The sequence below is a fragment of the Bactrocera neohumeralis genome, chromosome 6 (assembly GCF_024586455.1).
Source record: "Bactrocera neohumeralis isolate Rockhampton chromosome 6, APGP_CSIRO_Bneo_wtdbg2-racon-allhic-juicebox.fasta_v2, whole genome shotgun sequence".
NCBI classification, from domain to species: Eukaryota; Metazoa; Arthropoda; class Insecta; order Diptera; family Tephritidae; genus Bactrocera; species Bactrocera neohumeralis.
Window position 1 is genome coordinate 49,633,089 of NC_065923.1, and position 19,365 is coordinate 49,652,453.

Sequence of the window (19,365 nt, forward strand, 5' to 3'; positions counted from 1 at the left end):
CCTTGCTTACATTTTCAGAGTTTTCCTGCCAGTCATTTGCATATCAAGAGTGCTTTCGTGTATTCAACCAAGACTATTCCTCATGCTTGTTCTTCTGATGAAAGGGACAATGGTTAACATTTAATTTAAATTTATAACATCGTTTCCAGAGGTATTTGTTTTGTTACCCTTGCCTCTGTCAAAGCACCTTTTTTGTCTAAGAAGGACGTGATAGACATCTCTTCGTTATCTATCGAACTTTAGAGACCCCACTATTATTCCACTATTCCACTATTCGCAATGCTGTCTCTCATCAACTTGACAAAGTAGGGCAATATGATATCCCCTCCCTTTTGTAGATGCCGTCTGCACACGGGGCCATGTCGTTTCTGCCTGTGTCCACATAATCGAGTCAGCAGTGAGAAAAACCCTCATAATTACCCAGTCCGGTTCGCTTAGCTTTGTTAAAAAGTTAAATGATCGGTTTTCTGATTGGAGATTTTATTGAACCATAATATACTGTTTTGTCGCTCTCCCGAACCAAGAATCGCTCCACCACTGAACCCTAGCTGATCCCCTTTACTCTTACTTATCTTTACAGTATCCTAAAAATATTCCAGTTTTGGATGTGAATTGGGGGATCACGACCTGAATAATTTCGTCAAGGACATTTTCTTGAATGCTGGCGCCCTTCAATCATTACCTATCTAAATAATACGAATAATGAATTTAAAATTAGACTCACTAATCTCTCAGACCACTACTCCGAACAGCGGTTATTGCATAAGATGTTTTTTATTCGATAGTACTTTTTGCGACGTCAGAGCGGCCCAATGCGCATACATCCTCTCCAGGAGTTCCTGTGTGGAGGGTAGCACTCTGCTTTTAACAGCAGCCGAAGCAACCTTTTTACCTGAAACATTGGAGTTTTTGGTTTCCAGGGACTTATGACAATGGAATTGAACCTGTAGTTCAGAAAGATTTACTCTTTCCGGATGTTTTTTGTTCGATGTTGAGCCTCCATCCGGAGTTCTCTATGCTGCTATCCAACATTTATCAGACGAAGATATGAATACCTATTTTTGACCTTTAATAAGCCCCAGAATGAAATCGAATGGTTTGTGTGCGCCGTGCCATTCAAAATAGACATACTTGGGCCAAATCTTTTTCTTTAATAATGTTTTATAGACAGTTTACCCCGCATTAATTAGTAACACTATATAACGCATTCATATTTTTAGGTGGAATGGACTCCAATACCTCCCCAACAGGACATGGTCTTCACACTCTCCAATGGTAGCCTAATGTTTTATCCGTTTTCAGCAGAAAAGTATAGGCATGAAGTACATGCTACAGTTTACAGGTAGGCATTATATACATACTATAACAATTATGAGTTGGTACTTTAAGAGAATTTTGATATTCGTGCAAGATGTGAAATACGAGTATGTTTGTACACCTAAGAGTAAGTTTGTTTAAATTGAAATGCATTGAACCGCATTTTTTTAGTAAATTAAACTAAGAAACACGGAAGCGAAAAAATAATGGGTAAAAAGTTAACAGAATGTAGCAATCTGAAGGGTTAAGCATTAAAGATTCAATACTAAGGCTAGATCATATTCCGTTAGGAAATTAATAAGCTTTTGGTTTCCACATCCCAAAAAATGGCAGATTAGGACAAGCACACAGCCCACCATTTCGCTCCCGACTGTAAGGCGGACTCCAACAGGCAGGAAGGATGCCGTAAACGGAATACTAAGGAAGATGACCCTTCACCAGAAAACGTACAACAAATGAGTTGGTGCAAGTTCTTTACCATTCTCTGGTTGTATGGTCTCTGTGCAGCGAATACGTGCAGCAGGGAAACAGCGAATCGATGAAAGCTTTGTTAACATGACATTTACAATTGTGCTAAAAGGATTGTTTATGAATATGTTTTTTATATTATACTTATTGGAAATTTAATTAATTTTTTTCTGTTTAATTTAAAAGAATATTTGCGAAAATAGTTTAAGAGAGAAGTTTCTGATGAAAATCGAAATAGGATGGAAAATTCATGTAGTAACACACTTCGTGTCTAATTAATTCTTTGTTTTCAGTTGATATTGGTATTTCGTCTTACAGATGTTCCCTCTTCTTAAAAAAAAATTTCCCTCTTCTTAAAAAAACAAAAAATTCAAAACCTAAAATTTTAGTTTAAGCGCTAGTCAAATAAGATTCTTACAAGATTCCTTTATTTTACTTCTAATTTTTGTAGATGTAAATTAAGAAATCTTGTTGGTACGATACTGAGCAGGGAGGTGCACGTGCGTGGAGGTAAATATACCTTAACTTAAAAATATATATGAATAATTAATTTCTTTTCCTTCGGTTATGTACATGCATACATATATACTGATTTCTGCGTTTTGCTTTTTATTTCACAAAGTTGTCAACCAAAAATATACAGTGCAAGTTCATGATGAATATGTGATGTCTGGCAACACGGCTGTTTTAAAGTGCCAGGTGAGTATAATAAAACCAACTTCATGCTCGCAGATATGTTAGTAATAACTGCAGTTCTTCAATTTTAACAAATTAAATTTAAGTATACGTTGCACTCAATTCTACTTATTGTACTTATTGTAGTTAAGTCAATACTTTAGACCTATAACTGAAATTCAATTTCCTACTATTCATATATTAGTACAATATACATATAGTATAGTTCGAAAATTATTAATCTTTCCTTAACCTTTGCAGGTGCCCAGCTACATGTCTGAATTTGTTATGGTGACAGCTTGGGTTCAAGACACTGGCATGCATCTCTATCCTAACACGGACATTGGTGGAAAATATACAGTGCTATCAAATGGCGAACTCTATATAAATAACGCGGGGACAAATGACGCATTTAAGAGTTACACCTGCCGCACTGTGAATCGACTAACAGGTAAACATACATATATGTAGGGGGGGATAAGTCAGAGAATTCAAATAGTCAGTATGTTAAACAAGACAAATTTTAGAAGAAAATTTTCAATATTTTAACTCTTTCGTCCTCATATATAGACTCTAGAAAACGATAAAATGTGAATTCAATATTTTCATTAACGGTTTAGTTATCTGTTGTAAAGTTAAATATGCTGATAGGATTCAGATATAAAACCTACTGGCAACGAATTACGAAAAATAAGAAAAAAATGTGCTGCCCGAGCAAAATAAAATATACTAAAAATAATATACATAGGTGATCTATATTACCAGAAGGGGTAGTTCATTATTTTTGCAATATGTTTAGGTAACAATAATAATAATTGATGTGAGTCGCAATATAAAAACTTATTCATATGTGCTTGCTTGCTTCATTAATAGCTTATTATATTTAATTCCAGGTGAAATTCAAATATCTACATATCCTGGACGCATCATTGTCACAGAACCAAAAGGTATGGTGCAACCGCGCATAAACGTCGAAAAGCACTCACTTCGACATGTTATGCTTAATGGACAAACAACACTGCCTTGTATCGCTCAAGGTCATCCTGTGCCAACTTATCGGTATGTACATATGTATTAGTATATACTCTGTATGTAGTTAAAGTATTAAGTAATGCAATGAACGCACCTCAAACTTAGTGCAGCCTCATCAAATAATAATAACAGTAGTTGAGTCACTGTTTATAGAAAAGGCTACGAAATTCAGTATTTTTCAATCAATACGATGAATTTGGAACATGAAACAAAAATAAAACCTACTAGGCGGAAACAATGTACGGGTGTATTAGTGATTAGTTATTTCCCCAAGTTGATTTTTTTTTGCAAACACCCTCGCTTGAGATTCCTGAAGCTTCTTATTGCACTAAGTTCTTCCAAAGAGGATAAACAAGTCAACTACTTTGGTTGCAGATTCAGCTGCATAATTCATTCAGGTTGCAGATTGACTGCTCTACTGAATATACATACGTATAAAACTGACATGTAACTAGCGTTGTGATAAAATTTATCAGTTCATAATATTTTGTAACCGTTGTTCTCAAGTGTTTTTAACTTGAAGAACATCTTTAATATCCCTTATTCTTATGGTCAGTCTAAATTCTAAAAGTCTCTCAACAATTTTCCTGTTTTTACCTACTAATTATAGTAAGCTGATTGACATGTGCAATGACAGGCGTAAAATCCACAATCAAAGTACCATATGTTGTAATACTTTATTTTAAAGTAATAATATTTTCATTGTGGCTTGGTTTGTATACAAGAATCAGATGGAGTTTATAATTGAGTTGTATGAAATTTGTGCCTAAATATAATGAAACTTCGCTTATTATTTTTTTATCCCGTCCTATTATTTTTTTCAGCTGGTTCAAGGAGGAAAACGAACAACTATTGCCTCTGCAGCTAAGTGAGCGCATTACAATCGTTTCTGCAGGATTGTTAAAGATAGCGAAGGTAATATGAAAAATTAACCGGTAACATATTTCCAAACGTAGCTACTTACAATACATAAGAAATATTTAACAATGATGTAACCAAGTCAAATTTCTATATAGTAATTTCGTTTTATATATATATTTATTTTAATAGATTTTAAATTAAGTTCATTACATGTTTTATGTTACTTATTCATCTACTTTCAACCCTCTTGAAAATCTTTATAATTAAATATAAATCAAGGTCTTGGCCGATTTCTATAAATTTTTATAAAGTCAACAGTCAAGTGTTGAACCGATTTGATTAATTTTTAGCATCAGAACACTCAGGAAGAGATGTCCTGAACTATATTCGCGCTTTTAGAAAAGGCTGCCAAAACTATTTTCTAAGTTGGTATGACTGTTAGTGACATCTATGCCAAATATATCATCAAAATAATCATTAGTGTTTAGTATAAGCTTGTAGCCTTGTGAAGTATAGCACATAAAGTGCATTTGGCGATTTTTACGATGAGTGAAATTATTGTACAAAGATGTTCCATTACATTTTGTGTGCGGAATGAAATTTCTGATGCTGAAACGTTCAGAATGTTGGAGAAGGCATTCGGTGATAATTGTTTGTCACGAGCAAGTGTTTTTGATTGGTACGAATTATTCATAGAGGGTCGAGAACACGTTGACGACAAACCATGTCCAGGACGTCCATCAACATCAACTAATGATCAACATATCAATAAATTAAGGGATTGGTGTTTGAGAATTGACGGTTAACATACAGAGATCGTTGGAATATCAGAAGGACCAGTGAAACCTATTTTGAACGATCATTTAGGCCTAAGAAAAGTAAAAGCACCATTGGTTACAAAATTACTAAAAGGAACTACTAAAACAGCATCGCGTTAACGTCTGTGAAATAATTTAAACTACCAGAATGTCAAGAACCGTATTATATTACTGACGATGAGTCTTGGATCTATGCTTACGACACAGAAACAGATGGTCAATCCGTCGAATATCGTGACAAATGTGAGCCGAAACCGAAAAAACCACGTCAAAGCAGGTTAAAAATCAAGGTTATGTTGATAGTTTTCTTCGATTATCGTGGTGTGGCGCACTGCGAATTCCTTCCGATCGAGTCAATTGAATACATTAAACGTGAAACGCTATGCCCATATGGCCATTTCGGATATTGACTTTAACAACTTATTTTCCTTGATTCATAAATTGTCAAAATGAAAAGTGAAAGAATCTGATCGAAGAATGAATAAGTTTCATCAAGATATCTCATCATCAATTCGTCTCATCATTCTGATCACTTGATATTTGTATATCTCTATCGATTTTGATCAATTTTAGGTTATACAGTTTTTAATAAAGTATTTTCTAACTCTTATTATTATTGAGAACTGTTGTTATTTTATGAGACAATTGGTTGGGTTTTGCTTATGTTGTTGACGATATTTTGTTAAAAAAAAAACTCTTCATGATCTCAAAGTAAACTACTTTCGTGGTATGAGGATTGCTGTTTTCATACAAGTTACAATTTTCATAATCTTTCGAACTTTTTTTATTTTAATATACGTACTTTTTTGGGAACATTGCAGTAAGAAATATTTTCAATTTGTTGCAATATTGTACCTTATTGTTGTCACTCAATTTTCAAGCATTCTATTTTTTTATGATGACTGTGTACATATTATATGTATGTAATTAGGCATGCGTTAAAGTTAAATGATTATTTTTATACTAATCTATTTTAGGCCCGTCTAGAAGATAGTGGAAAATATCTTTGTTGGGTTAACAACACTGCCGGCGAGGAAACAATTCAAGTGTCATTAACGGTAACGGGTAGGTAACATAATAATAAAATCACTGAAATGGAATACTAATTTGTAGTGTAGAAATTTTGATGCTACACATATCAGTGTGGTATAATGGCTATGAAGATTCCTATACTAACAGCATGAAGATGATTTTACACCGTTATTTAAGGAACTTGAATTTATCACATTATTTTTTATATAGCACCCTTAACAGCACATCTGCAGCCTCAGGTACAAACAGTGGATGTGGACAAGGATGCGCAATTTCAATGTATAGTGTCCGGACATCCGGTGCATGATGTCAATTGGTTACATGACGGAAAACCAATATTGCGTGACAATCGAGTAGAGGTAAGTTAAATACAAATATAAAATATAAATATATGACAATTATATTATTGCGCTTTGAAGCAACTCTGTAAAGAGTTTTCCAACTTTTTGCTTTGGTTGTCAAATGATATTGCAGATGGGTCCGATAATCATTGTGCCTGTTCCGGAATCGGTTAACACGTAACAAATACCCTGAACTCGTACTGATAGACTATTGATTGAACGAACGTGGGATAGGCGAAACAAAAACCGCTTAGACCACATATTAAATTTAATAGTAGACATAAGAATTCCGTCTGAGCTGTGTTGCGTTCACTTACTCCGGATAACAAGTGCAACCGTGAAATCACTCCCCAGCGTATATTCGTGTCGCAGCCGACGAAACACTAGGAAGAGGATGGCTGCCGTTTTCTAGGTCTGATCTTAATTGATTATCTGTACAAGGGTACAATGTGTGCCGTAATATGAAATTGATTCCTTGCGTGTAAGCAGAAATTAGGGTCGAATGAAGAGGTTATCACTAAAACTATAGCCTAATTTTTGGAGCTTTACATAAATATTGTCAAGGCCTTCAAGTTGTCGAAATATACTTATTAAAGTACTCAGATAGTAATATGAGTATCATTCAATTTGCAAGACATCTTGAAGAATTTAAGTTCTTATATAATGATTGTGCTGTATGTATGTATGTCGACGGACATATTTTCTAAATCATTTTTGGTTTAATAAATTCAGTACAGCCCTTTCATTAGTCGCTTAATAACTTATGTAGGGACTTTCAAGCAGAGAGGGATGAGAGGTATTGCCGAATGCAAATAACGAATTAGTGGACCTCTGTGTCTATGGCTCACTTTTTACCGAAAATGTTGGCCAACCTGTGAGATATCTTAATGAAACTTAGAGGAACAACTACGTTGTCACTATGGTAGAGCGGCACGTTGGTGCCTAAATAAGCATCATACTTCACTTGTGAATGTATTGGCCGGATGTCAAGGGTAATCTCCAGAGGCTTAGTTGACGTAATTTTCATTGCGTTCTTAATCCACAGCAAGTAGGTCCGTTGCACTTGTTCCTTGTTGTTTAATCCGACACTTTTTCGAAAATGACTTCCACCACAACACTGCATCATATGTTGTATGTAGAAAATGTTCGGTTACAACTGAATTTAGCCATTCATTATTTGTTTAATTAGTAATAAATAACATTGAAAAATTGTAAAAAACATATTACAATTATTATTTTCATTTTACAGATACTAACTGACCCACCAAGACTGATAATTAAGAAAGTGCAAAAGGACGATCCTGGGATGTATCAGTGCTTTGTTTCGAATGAGTGGGAGCAGATTCAGTCGACAGCTGAACTACAACTGGGAGGTAAGCTGTGTGTTTAAATAAAATAAAATAACAATAATTATTATTATGCATAAATATAAATGACACCAAGTTATATGATTTAATATTCATCCATTGCATACATTTTTCACATAAGAAAAATTGAGTTATTAATTTAATGCTTTAAATATAACATCTTTCATGTTCAGATATCGCCATATATTGCTCATTCATTCGTTTTTGACTTCATATACCAGTTCTTATACTATATGCTTTTTATACAAGAAAGAAAACTTAGTTTACACATTACTTAACTTGAGAGGATAACTAATTTTTGCTCATAGGATTAGGTTATGGCGGATTATACATGTACATACATAGTATAGACATGTAGTCGAAAAAGTCGTTTCGTATTTGACATTAGATGTCGTTGCCATATACTAACACTAGTGCTACCAATTATATTGTGTCATACCCTATAGTATAGTGTTGGTGAGATTTTAATCTTCATTTAAGCTACATTTAACTTCATTTGGGGAATTTAAAAAAAGTTACAGCTGTTCAAAAATGAGTGAAAATAATGAAGAAATTCGCTATATTTTGAAATTTGTGTATAAAAAAGGAAGAATGCCACGCAAGCCACCAATAAAATTTTTGAAGTTTACGGACACGATGCTGTATCAGTTCGTGTAGCACAACAATGGTTCGCTCGCTTTCGTTCTGGAAATTTCGATTTACGCTGATGAAAGTTTTACACTGATGGAATAATGTCTCTAGCGGGAAAAATGGCAAAAAGTGGTCGACCAAAATGGTACATTTTTGTTTATTTATTTATTAGTATAAATATAAAAACAGAAGTTTGATTAGAAATACGAAAAAACTTTTCGACTACCCAATTTAATTTAGGCCTGTCATTACGATATACAAAATTATATTCGAAATGGTCTCCTTTTGCTTTCTCAAAGTTTTTATTGGTATTGATGATGCTGCTTGAACCAAATATTTTTTGATACTTTCCACATTTTTGTGGGGTATTCGACAGGCCATGTTCTCCAAATCTGATCACAAACTGTATCCAATGGACTTAAACATGATTTACCAGACGTCATCTGCAGCTATGAAATCAGGAATATTGCTTTTAAGCCACTCCTGGATGGTTCAGTATCTTGCTGGAAGATCCAATGCTCTCCATAGAAAAGAGTATTGCTTAATTGCTATACTACGGCTTCTAAAATATCCTGCTGGTACACTTTTGCCCCAGCTTTAATATTTTTGTAGAGTTAAGTGAAGATCTATCTACTTTACAGTAGACCATTAAAGCAGCTGGAATGTGACCAGGTATATCTTGTTTTGCGTCTTTGGAAGTTTTTGCATATATTTGCTCGTTTTCCTTATTAAAAACCTCTTCAACATGAAACATTTTTCACATATAAAAATGATATTTTCATAGCCGTTGACCGTGCCGTGTCATCTCGAAAAGTCGATATTGATCTCGTCGAAATATTGATTTTCCTTGACATAATTTTCTGTTTTCTAAGGGGTTGTTTACAATTTAAATTTGTTTTCGATGTTAAAAACCATAAATTTTCAAGATCGTTTGTTTTTGCTTATCTTGATACGAGTTACACATGTATATTTTTAAATCCAAGTATGTATATATACCAAAGTGTTCTTATTCTTCACAATTTAATATATGGTTTTAATTTTTTTCAGATGCATCTCCAGAATTACTTTATTGGTTTTCGGAGCAAACATTGCAGCCCGGACCCACTGTGTCGTTAAAATGTGTAGCAACTGGAAATCCTTTACCGCAATTTACATGGTCACTCGATGGATTCCCGGTAAGTATCCGAATCAAAAATATCATATTAAACGCACCGAATAATAGTTGCTGTTAAGACGACAATATTAATTATATGGCAAAAGCTCATTAGACGTTTGAAGTCAGCTTTAACACTTACATACATGTAGACGGATGATAACTTCATCAGGTATAGGCACTGGGATCCACCTTTTCAGTTTTTGGAGGCTTGAAAAGTTATGATCCCATTTCGACAATTTGTAGATGCGAGTTGGTATACCTTAAAAGTACCTACTATTTGTGTTATTTCGATAACGTGCTACAGAATGAAATATTCATATGGAAACTAAAACTGTTATAAATGGGAAGTAGGTGTGATTATTCGATTTCCTCTATTTCGTAACACTACAGCTGAAGAACGCCAAAAAGTTTTAGTGCCCTAAATTTGATTGAAATTGGTCGAGTAGTTACTGAGGTATAGGATTTGATATAATGTTGGATAACCGCGTTCATTGATTAATTAAGTCATGTCATTATAGTATGTGTAATTTAATACTTGTTTAGAGTATAATAATACTTATTTAGAGAAATATCGCTTTTTTATTAGTCTTCAACAAATTAGTTGGCAAAAGAGTAGCCGAAAAGATTTGCATTTAGCGAATTTGTTTTTATATAGCTTTAGGGATTTGTGAGATACGTGCATTAAACTTATTAAGAGACGGGCCACGCCCAATTTTCGAAAAATTTCAAATCATTTTCGCCTAATTTTGTGTTTATTATAAAAATGTCGAATATTTCAAATTTCTATTATAAAATCATATATGAAGTTACGTGGGCTTAGGTGCCAATACGTAGGTTGCTATATATATTTCTGGCCTAATAATGTAAATAGGCATATTTATCAACGAAAATGTTTTTTTTTGTTTTTTTTTTTTTTTTGTTTTTTTTTTATTTTATTTTTTTTTTGTCGATTGCTGTTTTATTTCGGGCTCATACGAATTCTTTTGAAGCACCGCGATCGTATTTTTTAGCGTTTCTTTACACCAATCCACACGTGCCTTTTCTTGGGCGATTGTCAAATCGTGCCGGATCCAACGAGAACAAACCTTTTTTACGGCCAGGTGTTCATATGGAATGTATGCTGGTGGGAGAAATGCATAGGCATGCCTCTATCTGAAGGTATGCTACATGACGGTCTTGCATTATCAGTTCACGTACGGCATCGATGTTTTCTGGTTTTTTGAGCGAGCGTCGGCCACGATTGAATTCGTTGTACCAGTTTTTCACAGTGCTATAGGATGGTGCTTCATAGCCATACAAAGATTTTAGTTCATCGATGCACTCTTGTCGTGATAATCCACGTCGAAAGTTGTGAAAAATGATCGCACGAGAATGTTCACGAGTTAATTCCATTTTTTTGCCGAGATGAATTTTTTAATTCCATGTAAATAAAACAATTCACGATTAAATGACAAAACGTTTTGAGTGATGTTATGCTAAAAAATGTCAAACTTTCCAATGGAAATGTCAGATTGCACCTGGCAACACTTAGTGTTGCCCTAGGCCAGAATATATATAGCAGCCTTCGTATTCCAATTTGATCTAATTATTTCAAACAAAACAGTGATAAACCTAACGGCTGTATTCAATGCGTTTCCTTCTGATGTAAATCATTTCTATTTCAGATTCCGGACAACTCTCGATTTTTGGTTGGTCAATATGTAACCATACATGATGACGTTATCAGTCACGTGAACATATCAAACGTCAAAGAGGAAGATGGCGGCGAATACGCTTGTACAGCACAAAATTCAATTGGGAAGTATGTATTTTCATATAACGGTAATCTGTACATAATAGTCCATGATTATATATTTCCGGACGGCTTTCATTTTATATTTTTGCATATATACATTTTTTGCTATTAATAATATCCATCGCTTTTATTTCTGATTAGTCAGATGGTTCGAAGATATTCGAGGTTCCAATACCTCATACAATGTAGAATTTATGTGTGTAGAAAAAATAATCAAATATCCTTAATATTGCAGAGTATCACATAGCGCTAAGGTGAATATCTACGGGCTTCCATTTATTCGAGAAATGCCTAAAATAACTGGTATCTCAGGCTCAGATTTAACAGTAACGTGCCCTGTAGCAGGTTATCCAATAGATAAAATTCATTGGGAGCGTGGTAATTATATTTATTTGATTTTATTATTACTTAGTAAAGTGAAACTTTTTATCTATCGTCTCAAATTTGTTTGCTCATAAGACGCATGTCTCATTACATTTCTCTTTATTTACTTACATACATAAGTTACGTATGGGTGTTATTTGTTTAGACATGTGGTTTTCTATGAGGCAATACCTTTTACGGAGTTGGTCTTTTTCATAGCTGTTAAAGATTTACCATTTCGTAATAAACATACTTACTCCTAAACAACATTTTCAAATCGTGAAAATTTATTACCAAAAAGGGGTGGCCACTAATCCCGATTTTCATAAGATATTTTGTTCATCGATGAAGCCCACTTTGGTTAAATGGGTATGTTTAGAAACGTAATTGTCCCATTTAGAGTGACGATAATCCGCATTCCGTAGTTTAGACGCCGTTACATTCTCAAAAGTCACTGTTTGGTGCGCTTTATGGGCAGAGGGAATCAATGGGGAACTATAGAGCTAATATTAATGACTTTTACGTGTCTGAATTGGAGGATGCTGATGTGGACGGCCTTTGGTTTTAGCAAGACGGAGTTAAATGCCATACAGCTAACAAATCAATCAATTTATTGAAGAAAATAATTGAGTCGATTGACACCGTGGAAGATAATATGGGTGCTTATTACCGACCAGTTCCAATTACTGCAAAAAATGTCCGAAAATTGGATTCTCGGCTGAAATTTACTCGAGCCAGCCGCTGTGGTACGGCGAAATCTTATTTTTACAATAAAGTCAAATTCTTGGCCATATAATATTAAATTATATGCAAATCGCCTTCTCGAAAACCACATGCATAAAAAACACCCTCTATATACACATTGAAATTAACTGTTGAAGTACATTACATAAACTATAACGACCTCAGTTGTTATAATTCATATGTTATCGAAAATTGAGCGATTTCGCTAAAACCTGGAGGCGCAAGTGCAACTTTGTTAAACGTGTACCTATTTAAATTTAGCTTTCCAACAAAGTTGTTCTAAACCACTATTACCTTGTTCCGAATACTATTTCCAAATCCACTAAATGTAGTTTTTCTTCGATTTTCACTATTTATTTTTAATTTTGGCGAAATTCAACGCGTTCAAAAGATGGTCAAACACTGCCTATAAATCGCAGGCAGCGCGCATACAACAACGGCACTCTAATAATAGAGCAACTGCAGCGACTCGAGGATGCTGGAACTTACACATGCATGGCTCAAAATAAACAGAAGCAAACTTCGCGCCGTAACGTGGAAATACAAGTTCTAGGTAAATGCTAATTAAAGGAAATGAACATCAGTGCATAAAAAAAAATATTAATAGAAAATTAAAAAAACTGATAAGTGAACTATTAAACAGCATAAAATATGTATTGTGCTATATATATGTATGTAGGTCTGTCTGTATATATAAAATATTTTTTGTTTTTATGTAGTTCCCCCAAAAATAATGCCAATTCAGGCAATGACGAATATGTTGCGTGAAGGAATGCGGGCCGCGATTTCTTGCCAGATACTGGAGGGAGATTTGCCAGTGAGTTTTCGTTGGGAGCGTAATGGAAAACCATTAATAGGAACAGGGTAAGTTCAATAATAATGAAGTCCATATCTTAAACATTTAAAGCAGCTTTGTTTAATTTGTTTGAAGGAATGAGGTATTTCGTCGATTAGATGAATACTCTGCCAGTTTAGTGATAGAACATATTACCTCGGAACACTCGGGCAACTATACATGTATTGCCAGTAATATTGCCGGTTTGGAACGCTTCACTGTACCGCTAACAGTGAATGTGCCTCCAAAGTGGATATTGGAACCAAAAGACTCAAGCGCGCAGGCTGGACAAGATGTTTTACTACATTGTCAGTCTTCTGGATATCCAAAACCAACAATTACATGGAAAAAGGCAATCGGTCCGACACCGGGAGAATATAAAGACTTTTTATATGAACCTACTGTGCAACTCTTTCCGAATGGCACGATATACTTTAAGAAGATAAATAAGGAGTCACAGGGGCACTTTCTCTGTGAGTCAAAAAACAACATCGGCTCAGGTGTCAGCAAAGTAATTTTTCTTAAAGTGAATGGTGGGTAAAAAATTTAGTTTAGCTCTAGAAAATAAATTTTGAGAAATGCTTCTATTTTTTCATAATTTTTAAAATATTTACTAGTTTCATTGTTGATTTATTGTTATAATTAATCTAATATTTGATCAAATTATGATAAGAAATATTAATTTGTAATTAGAATAGCATTAAAATAATAAGTAATTTTATAATTTTAGTACCCGCTCACTTTCAAACCAAAACTAAGCAGATTTCAGTGGCGAAAGGAAAGCAGGTGCACATTCAATGTAATGTTCAGGGTGATAATCCTATCGACATCAAATGGAAAATGCACGCAACACAGCAGTATTTAGATGAGTCACTCGATTCCAGGTAAATTAACCAAGTGTAAATTACATATGTAGTTTCTACATAATTATTAAAAAAGCGCTGCCTATCAAATTATTTACGTTTTTCTACAAAACTAAATATATAACCACGTAAAATTGCTTATACCTGTACTTTTGTAACTCTTATACTTAGTCCAATTTTTTTGTGAGTTGTCACTCGAATTATTGTTTCCTTCGAATTCGATGGTTTAAATTTGCTTTTATTTCATCATCCCATTCGTGGTGACTTGTGACTGGGCTCTAACTAATTTTCATATCAGTACGTTCCCCTTGCTCCTTGTTCCTAGAGTAGTGTCACATTTTTACAATTACTTGCTGCCTATTGATTGGGTTCGACCTTATAGAAAAAATTAATACAATAAAAAGAGTATAGATAACTAGGAGAATTGATATCGGGATGTTGTTTTCTTAAAATATATATAACAAATGGTCTGGCTTCCTCTGAGTTAATACAAAACCGTATTTATAAAACTCTTAACGCTAAAACTTCCATTGTTATTCATGCACATTTCATTCAGGTATACCATTCGAGATCAAATATTAGATGATGGGATGGTCTCTGAATTGGGCATTTCACATACGTATCGACAAGATACTGGGATTTATATATGCCAAGCTAGCAATGCATTTGGTCAGGTAAGTGTTATGCAATTTAAATATTCATAAAGTGTAGCGCCATATTTGTGATAGTGACATATTTGATGTCAATTTATGTGTATATTCCGAGCTGCACCTACATAAGGTTTATTGAAATTTCTTAAATTTCGTATGTTAGTTGGTGTTGTTTCACACCGACTGGAATGCAACATATAATTTAAAAATATAGAATTTTCGTGATGTGATAAAGAAGTGTTATTTCTTTATAGGATGAAATGTCGATTCAGTTAATTGTACAGGAGGTTCCAGAGCAACCGAAAAATTTGCGTATTAACTCACAACAATCACGCAGTCTGCAACTTACTTGGAGTCAGCCCTTCGCTGGAAACAGTCCAATCGAAGGATATCATATATACTATAAACAAATTTCTGGTAAGAGAAAGATTTTTTAACAAAGTCAAACAATAATTCAAAATAAATGTTGGTATTAGTAAAGCGTGTTTTTTAGACATGTGGTTACCAAGAAGAAATCCAACGATTATAATTTTATATTATAGCTCAGAATTTAGCTTTATTATAAAGATACGGATTTGTCATTATATTTTAAAAATAGTTTTGGCCACTGGCTCGAATAAATTCCAACCGAGAGGCCAAATTTTGTGGCAATTGGGGCCGTATCTCAGCAATAACTTGCTGAATATTTTCTTCCAAAGCGTCAATCGTCTCCAGCTTAACTGCGTAGACAAGCGAGCGAAATCCCGTCAAAAATTCTCCAGGGTTGTTAAATCGCACGATCTAGTAGATAATGCGCTCACCAAAAGTTTGCTTCAATAAATTGATTACTTCGTCGGCTGCAAGTCATGTAGCGCCGTTTTGTTGGAACTAAATGTCGTCTACTTCAACATCCTCCAATTCGAGCGAGATATAGTTATTAAGCATAGCTCTATAGCGTTCCCGATTGACAGCAACATTACAGTCAGCTTCAGTTTTGAAGAAATTTGGATCAGTTCTCTGCTAGGGATGGTAAACACGATTCCGATTCTACTCGATAATCGAGTTTTCTCGTAAAATAATCGATTTTTCTGAATCAATCTTCAGTAGTCGAAGTCGATTAAGAATCGATTATTGACATTCGACTTTACTATTAATTAAGTGACTAGTTTCAAGAAAATACTTATCGAAATTCGCAGCAAATTCGCAGCCGGTTAACGCCTGATCACTTAAATATGCTTCCGTTTTTAAGATCTGTCCCGGAAAATGTATGGTTTTCTTAAACTGACAATTAGTTTATTGCTCTTTTACTTATTTTAAATTTATTTAAAAACTTATTTTATTAAACTTGTTTAAACAACTTAAATTATTTAAAAAAAATTTATATGAAATGTAATGTTTTTGGTACATTATTTATAGACAAAAAAATATAATTGTTTTTATCTATTTTTGTGTTTTTTTTAATCGATTTGAATTATTCATTCAATTTATGCCTTGTGATTTAATTAATAAATTTTTGTCTTTTTAATTTAAAATCAATTAAAATCGAAAGAACCGATTCTTGTGCTCGATTAATCGATTCTTAGAATCGAAAAATATAAAAAAATAATCGGAATCGAGAATCGATTCTGTAAACAATCTTTCCATCCCTATTTTCTGCTTGGACATAGGAAGAACACTTTGTATTATCGGCTAATTGAGTTTTAATAATGTATATTCAAACCAAAAATAAAAGCCACTGAACACTATGTAAAATTCGTTATTTCTTTATTTTAAATATACTTGTAATTTTTAATAAAATCATACTTTAAAATATTGTCTATATAAATTAGCATTTTAATTAATTTTTCAACTTGATATTTTATGTGAATAGATATTTGGCAAAATGCAGAGCATATCGCGATCACGGGTGGACAAACGGTTGTTAATATACAAAACTTACGTCCAGCTAAAGCTTACCATTTTCGGATGACTTCTGAAAATAAATTGGGTGCGTCCGAGTATTCAGAGGTCGTACAAGTAACCACACTGGAGGAAGTTCCTTCGGGACCACCGTTGAATGTGCGCGCAGAAGCAAAGAGTTCGACTGAGATATCAGTCACTTGGGATGCGCCAGAACGCGATCATTGGAATGGAATATTGCTTGGCTACTATGTTGGATATCAGATGTCGTTGTCACCTGAAGACAAAGAGGTGAATCCTACCCAAGGGTTTAGCTTTAAAACTGTGGAAGTGCGCTCACATTTTGGCGGTGAAACTGTATTGAGTAATTTAAACAAATATACACAGTATCATGTTATTGTACAAGCGTACACAAGTCAAGGTAGTGGGCCACCAAGCAGAGAGATTGCCGTGCAAACAATGGAAGATGGTAAGTGAAAGTGATCAGATGTGGATCATTATCGCAATTAGGTAGTTACACATATCATGTTATCGGTTACCGATATGAAAACCAATCAGACGGAAATTAAAATATTGTTAATGATGTAGATCTGAGTAATTTTTCCACAAACAACAACCTAAATCAACATGCCAATTCGGTATCAATGCAATGCATATTGATAGAGAATCTGAGGGAATATAGTCTCATTATATTAGTACGGCGTAGAGAAACACTCTTTGCCCATTGTGTATGTCTAGTTTTTTGGAAGATTTAAATCAACCAGAAGAGCGGAAATCATTATATCAGACGGTTGAGGCTTATGTAAGACCTGAACTGGTCATCTTTTTCAGAATATGTAACAAATTGAACAATTTACCATATAAAATCAAACATAAAGTCTAAAATCATTACATTGGGTGCATAATTAATAATTATTAAGGGGGTATTCTGGTCTAGAAGCATGAATTTCAGGTAATTTTTAAAGTGTCGTAAAAAAAGGCAATTAATATTTTTACTATCCATTTCTTATTGGTTATTTGTTAATTTTAGAAGAGTACAGAAAAAAATTAAAAACTAAAAAAAGTAAAAAATTTCAAAAATTATGAGCTGACGAAGTGGGGGGTCTCTAAAAATTTCCACGTGACCATACCCATGATTTCAACCCTCTTAGTTATCTGAAACCAAAAAAAAGGTTATAAATCTAGAATAATGTCGCAATGACCGGAACTACGGAAAAGTGGGAAAAAATTTTTTTCACAAAATGGCGACTGCCTGAAAAAAAAGTTTTTTTTGATCAATTTTTCTGACTATTTCGCATTTTTTTAAAAATAATAATAATAAAAATTTGGGGATGGGGCTAGTTCCAACCATAGACAAGCCTATAAAGAAGACTCTATAAAAATTTCAAGTAAATTGGTCCAGTAGAACCTGAGAAATCGTTCCGAAAAAGTCAGTTTTGAAAAAAACGCGTATAAAGTTTCGCGTGAAGTCTGTTCGATTAGTTCCGGGCGAACCAGTTTGGATGCCGGCTCAGAAAAATGCCTATATCTCCGAAAATAATTCGAATTTTGAAAAATCGTCTTGTACACATATTTTTGAATAGTTAATTGAAAAAAAAATCGATTTTTTTTTTCTAGACCAGAATACCCCCAATTCAACCCCTGTTACGGTTTTCCACCTAACATAATTTTGGTTGGAGTTTTTAAATTCGGTATTATCGATATCAACTCAATCCGTTGAAAAAAGTTTCGGTTGAAGTGATGTTCAACCTTAACAAAAATTAAAAGTTTGTTTAAATAACTGAAACTTTATATTATTATATTATTCTCAATAAGTTAAAATGCTAAAGAACAGGCGACGCTATAAAAAAAAATTTTTTCAAGAAAAATGTCAGTTTATGTATGGTTGTCAATTATAGTTAAACAATCATATACTTCATATATTGTATGTATGTAACGGGTGATCCAAGTAGAGGTACTTTTTTCAATAGCCTTTTTTGACAGATCACGCATCAGTTATGTCAAGCTGTCATGTTATTTTTATTCAATATGGTGTGGCATTTTATAATGGCCTGAACAATGTTTACAAATCGATCAACTTTATTACGAAAATTCATGTTTTGTTGTTGTAATTCGCGGGCTTCGCTCAACTTATGGTCAACATAATCGGCCCGTCTTGAGACCCAGCATTGATTATTGGATAATATTCGATTAAACTACGTCCAGCAGGCAGTGAAGAAAATTTAGCAGCTGTAGGTGAGAGTGTACACGAAAACCGTGGAGAATCGATTCGGCGACGTTCGCATTAAACCGGACTGACGTATGAAACGACTTCTTGCATTTCACGTACAAAGCAATACAAAATACAGCTTGCACAAGAACTAAAGCCGGTCGACCTTCCCAAGCGCGATCGCTTCGCTCTATAGGCTATTGTAAAGTTCCAAGAAGATCCGACGTTTTCGAGCCAAAATTTGTTCAGCGATGAAGCCCATTTCTGGCTCCATAGGTATGTAAGCAAGCCAAATTGCCGCATTTTGGACGAAGAGCAGCCTGGAGAGATT

At 34.0% G+C, this 19,365-nt stretch overlaps 1 protein-coding gene across 3 annotated transcripts in view; it reads left to right on the forward strand.

The window, feature by feature from the left end:
• LOC126763769 (cell adhesion molecule Dscam2) overlaps positions 1 to 19,365 on the forward strand; it is a 69,374-nt gene that overhangs the window by 33,904 nt on the left and 16,105 nt on the right. For all 3 annotated transcript variants that reach the window (XM_050481544.1, XM_050481545.1, XM_050481546.1), the window contains exons 4-22: positions 1,221 to 1,342; positions 2,237 to 2,295; positions 2,408 to 2,484; positions 2,722 to 2,911; positions 3,354 to 3,519; positions 4,317 to 4,407; positions 6,149 to 6,236; positions 6,414 to 6,562; positions 7,794 to 7,917; positions 9,589 to 9,716; positions 11,362 to 11,498; positions 11,728 to 11,870; positions 12,991 to 13,152; positions 13,319 to 13,463; positions 13,531 to 13,967; positions 14,165 to 14,318; positions 14,854 to 14,971; positions 15,202 to 15,364; positions 16,797 to 17,294. In XM_050481544.1, the coding sequence (XP_050337501.1) occupies positions 1,221 to 1,342; positions 2,237 to 2,295; positions 2,408 to 2,484; positions 2,722 to 2,911; positions 3,354 to 3,519; positions 4,317 to 4,407; positions 6,149 to 6,236; positions 6,414 to 6,562; positions 7,794 to 7,917; positions 9,589 to 9,716; positions 11,362 to 11,498; positions 11,728 to 11,870; positions 12,991 to 13,152; positions 13,319 to 13,463; positions 13,531 to 13,967; positions 14,165 to 14,318; positions 14,854 to 14,971; positions 15,202 to 15,364; positions 16,797 to 17,294 (3,151 nt within the window). The remainder of the gene's footprint in view (positions 1 to 1,220; positions 1,343 to 2,236; positions 2,296 to 2,407; positions 2,485 to 2,721; positions 2,912 to 3,353; positions 3,520 to 4,316; positions 4,408 to 6,148; positions 6,237 to 6,413; positions 6,563 to 7,793; positions 7,918 to 9,588; positions 9,717 to 11,361; positions 11,499 to 11,727; positions 11,871 to 12,990; positions 13,153 to 13,318; positions 13,464 to 13,530; positions 13,968 to 14,164; positions 14,319 to 14,853; positions 14,972 to 15,201; positions 15,365 to 16,796; positions 17,295 to 19,365) is intronic.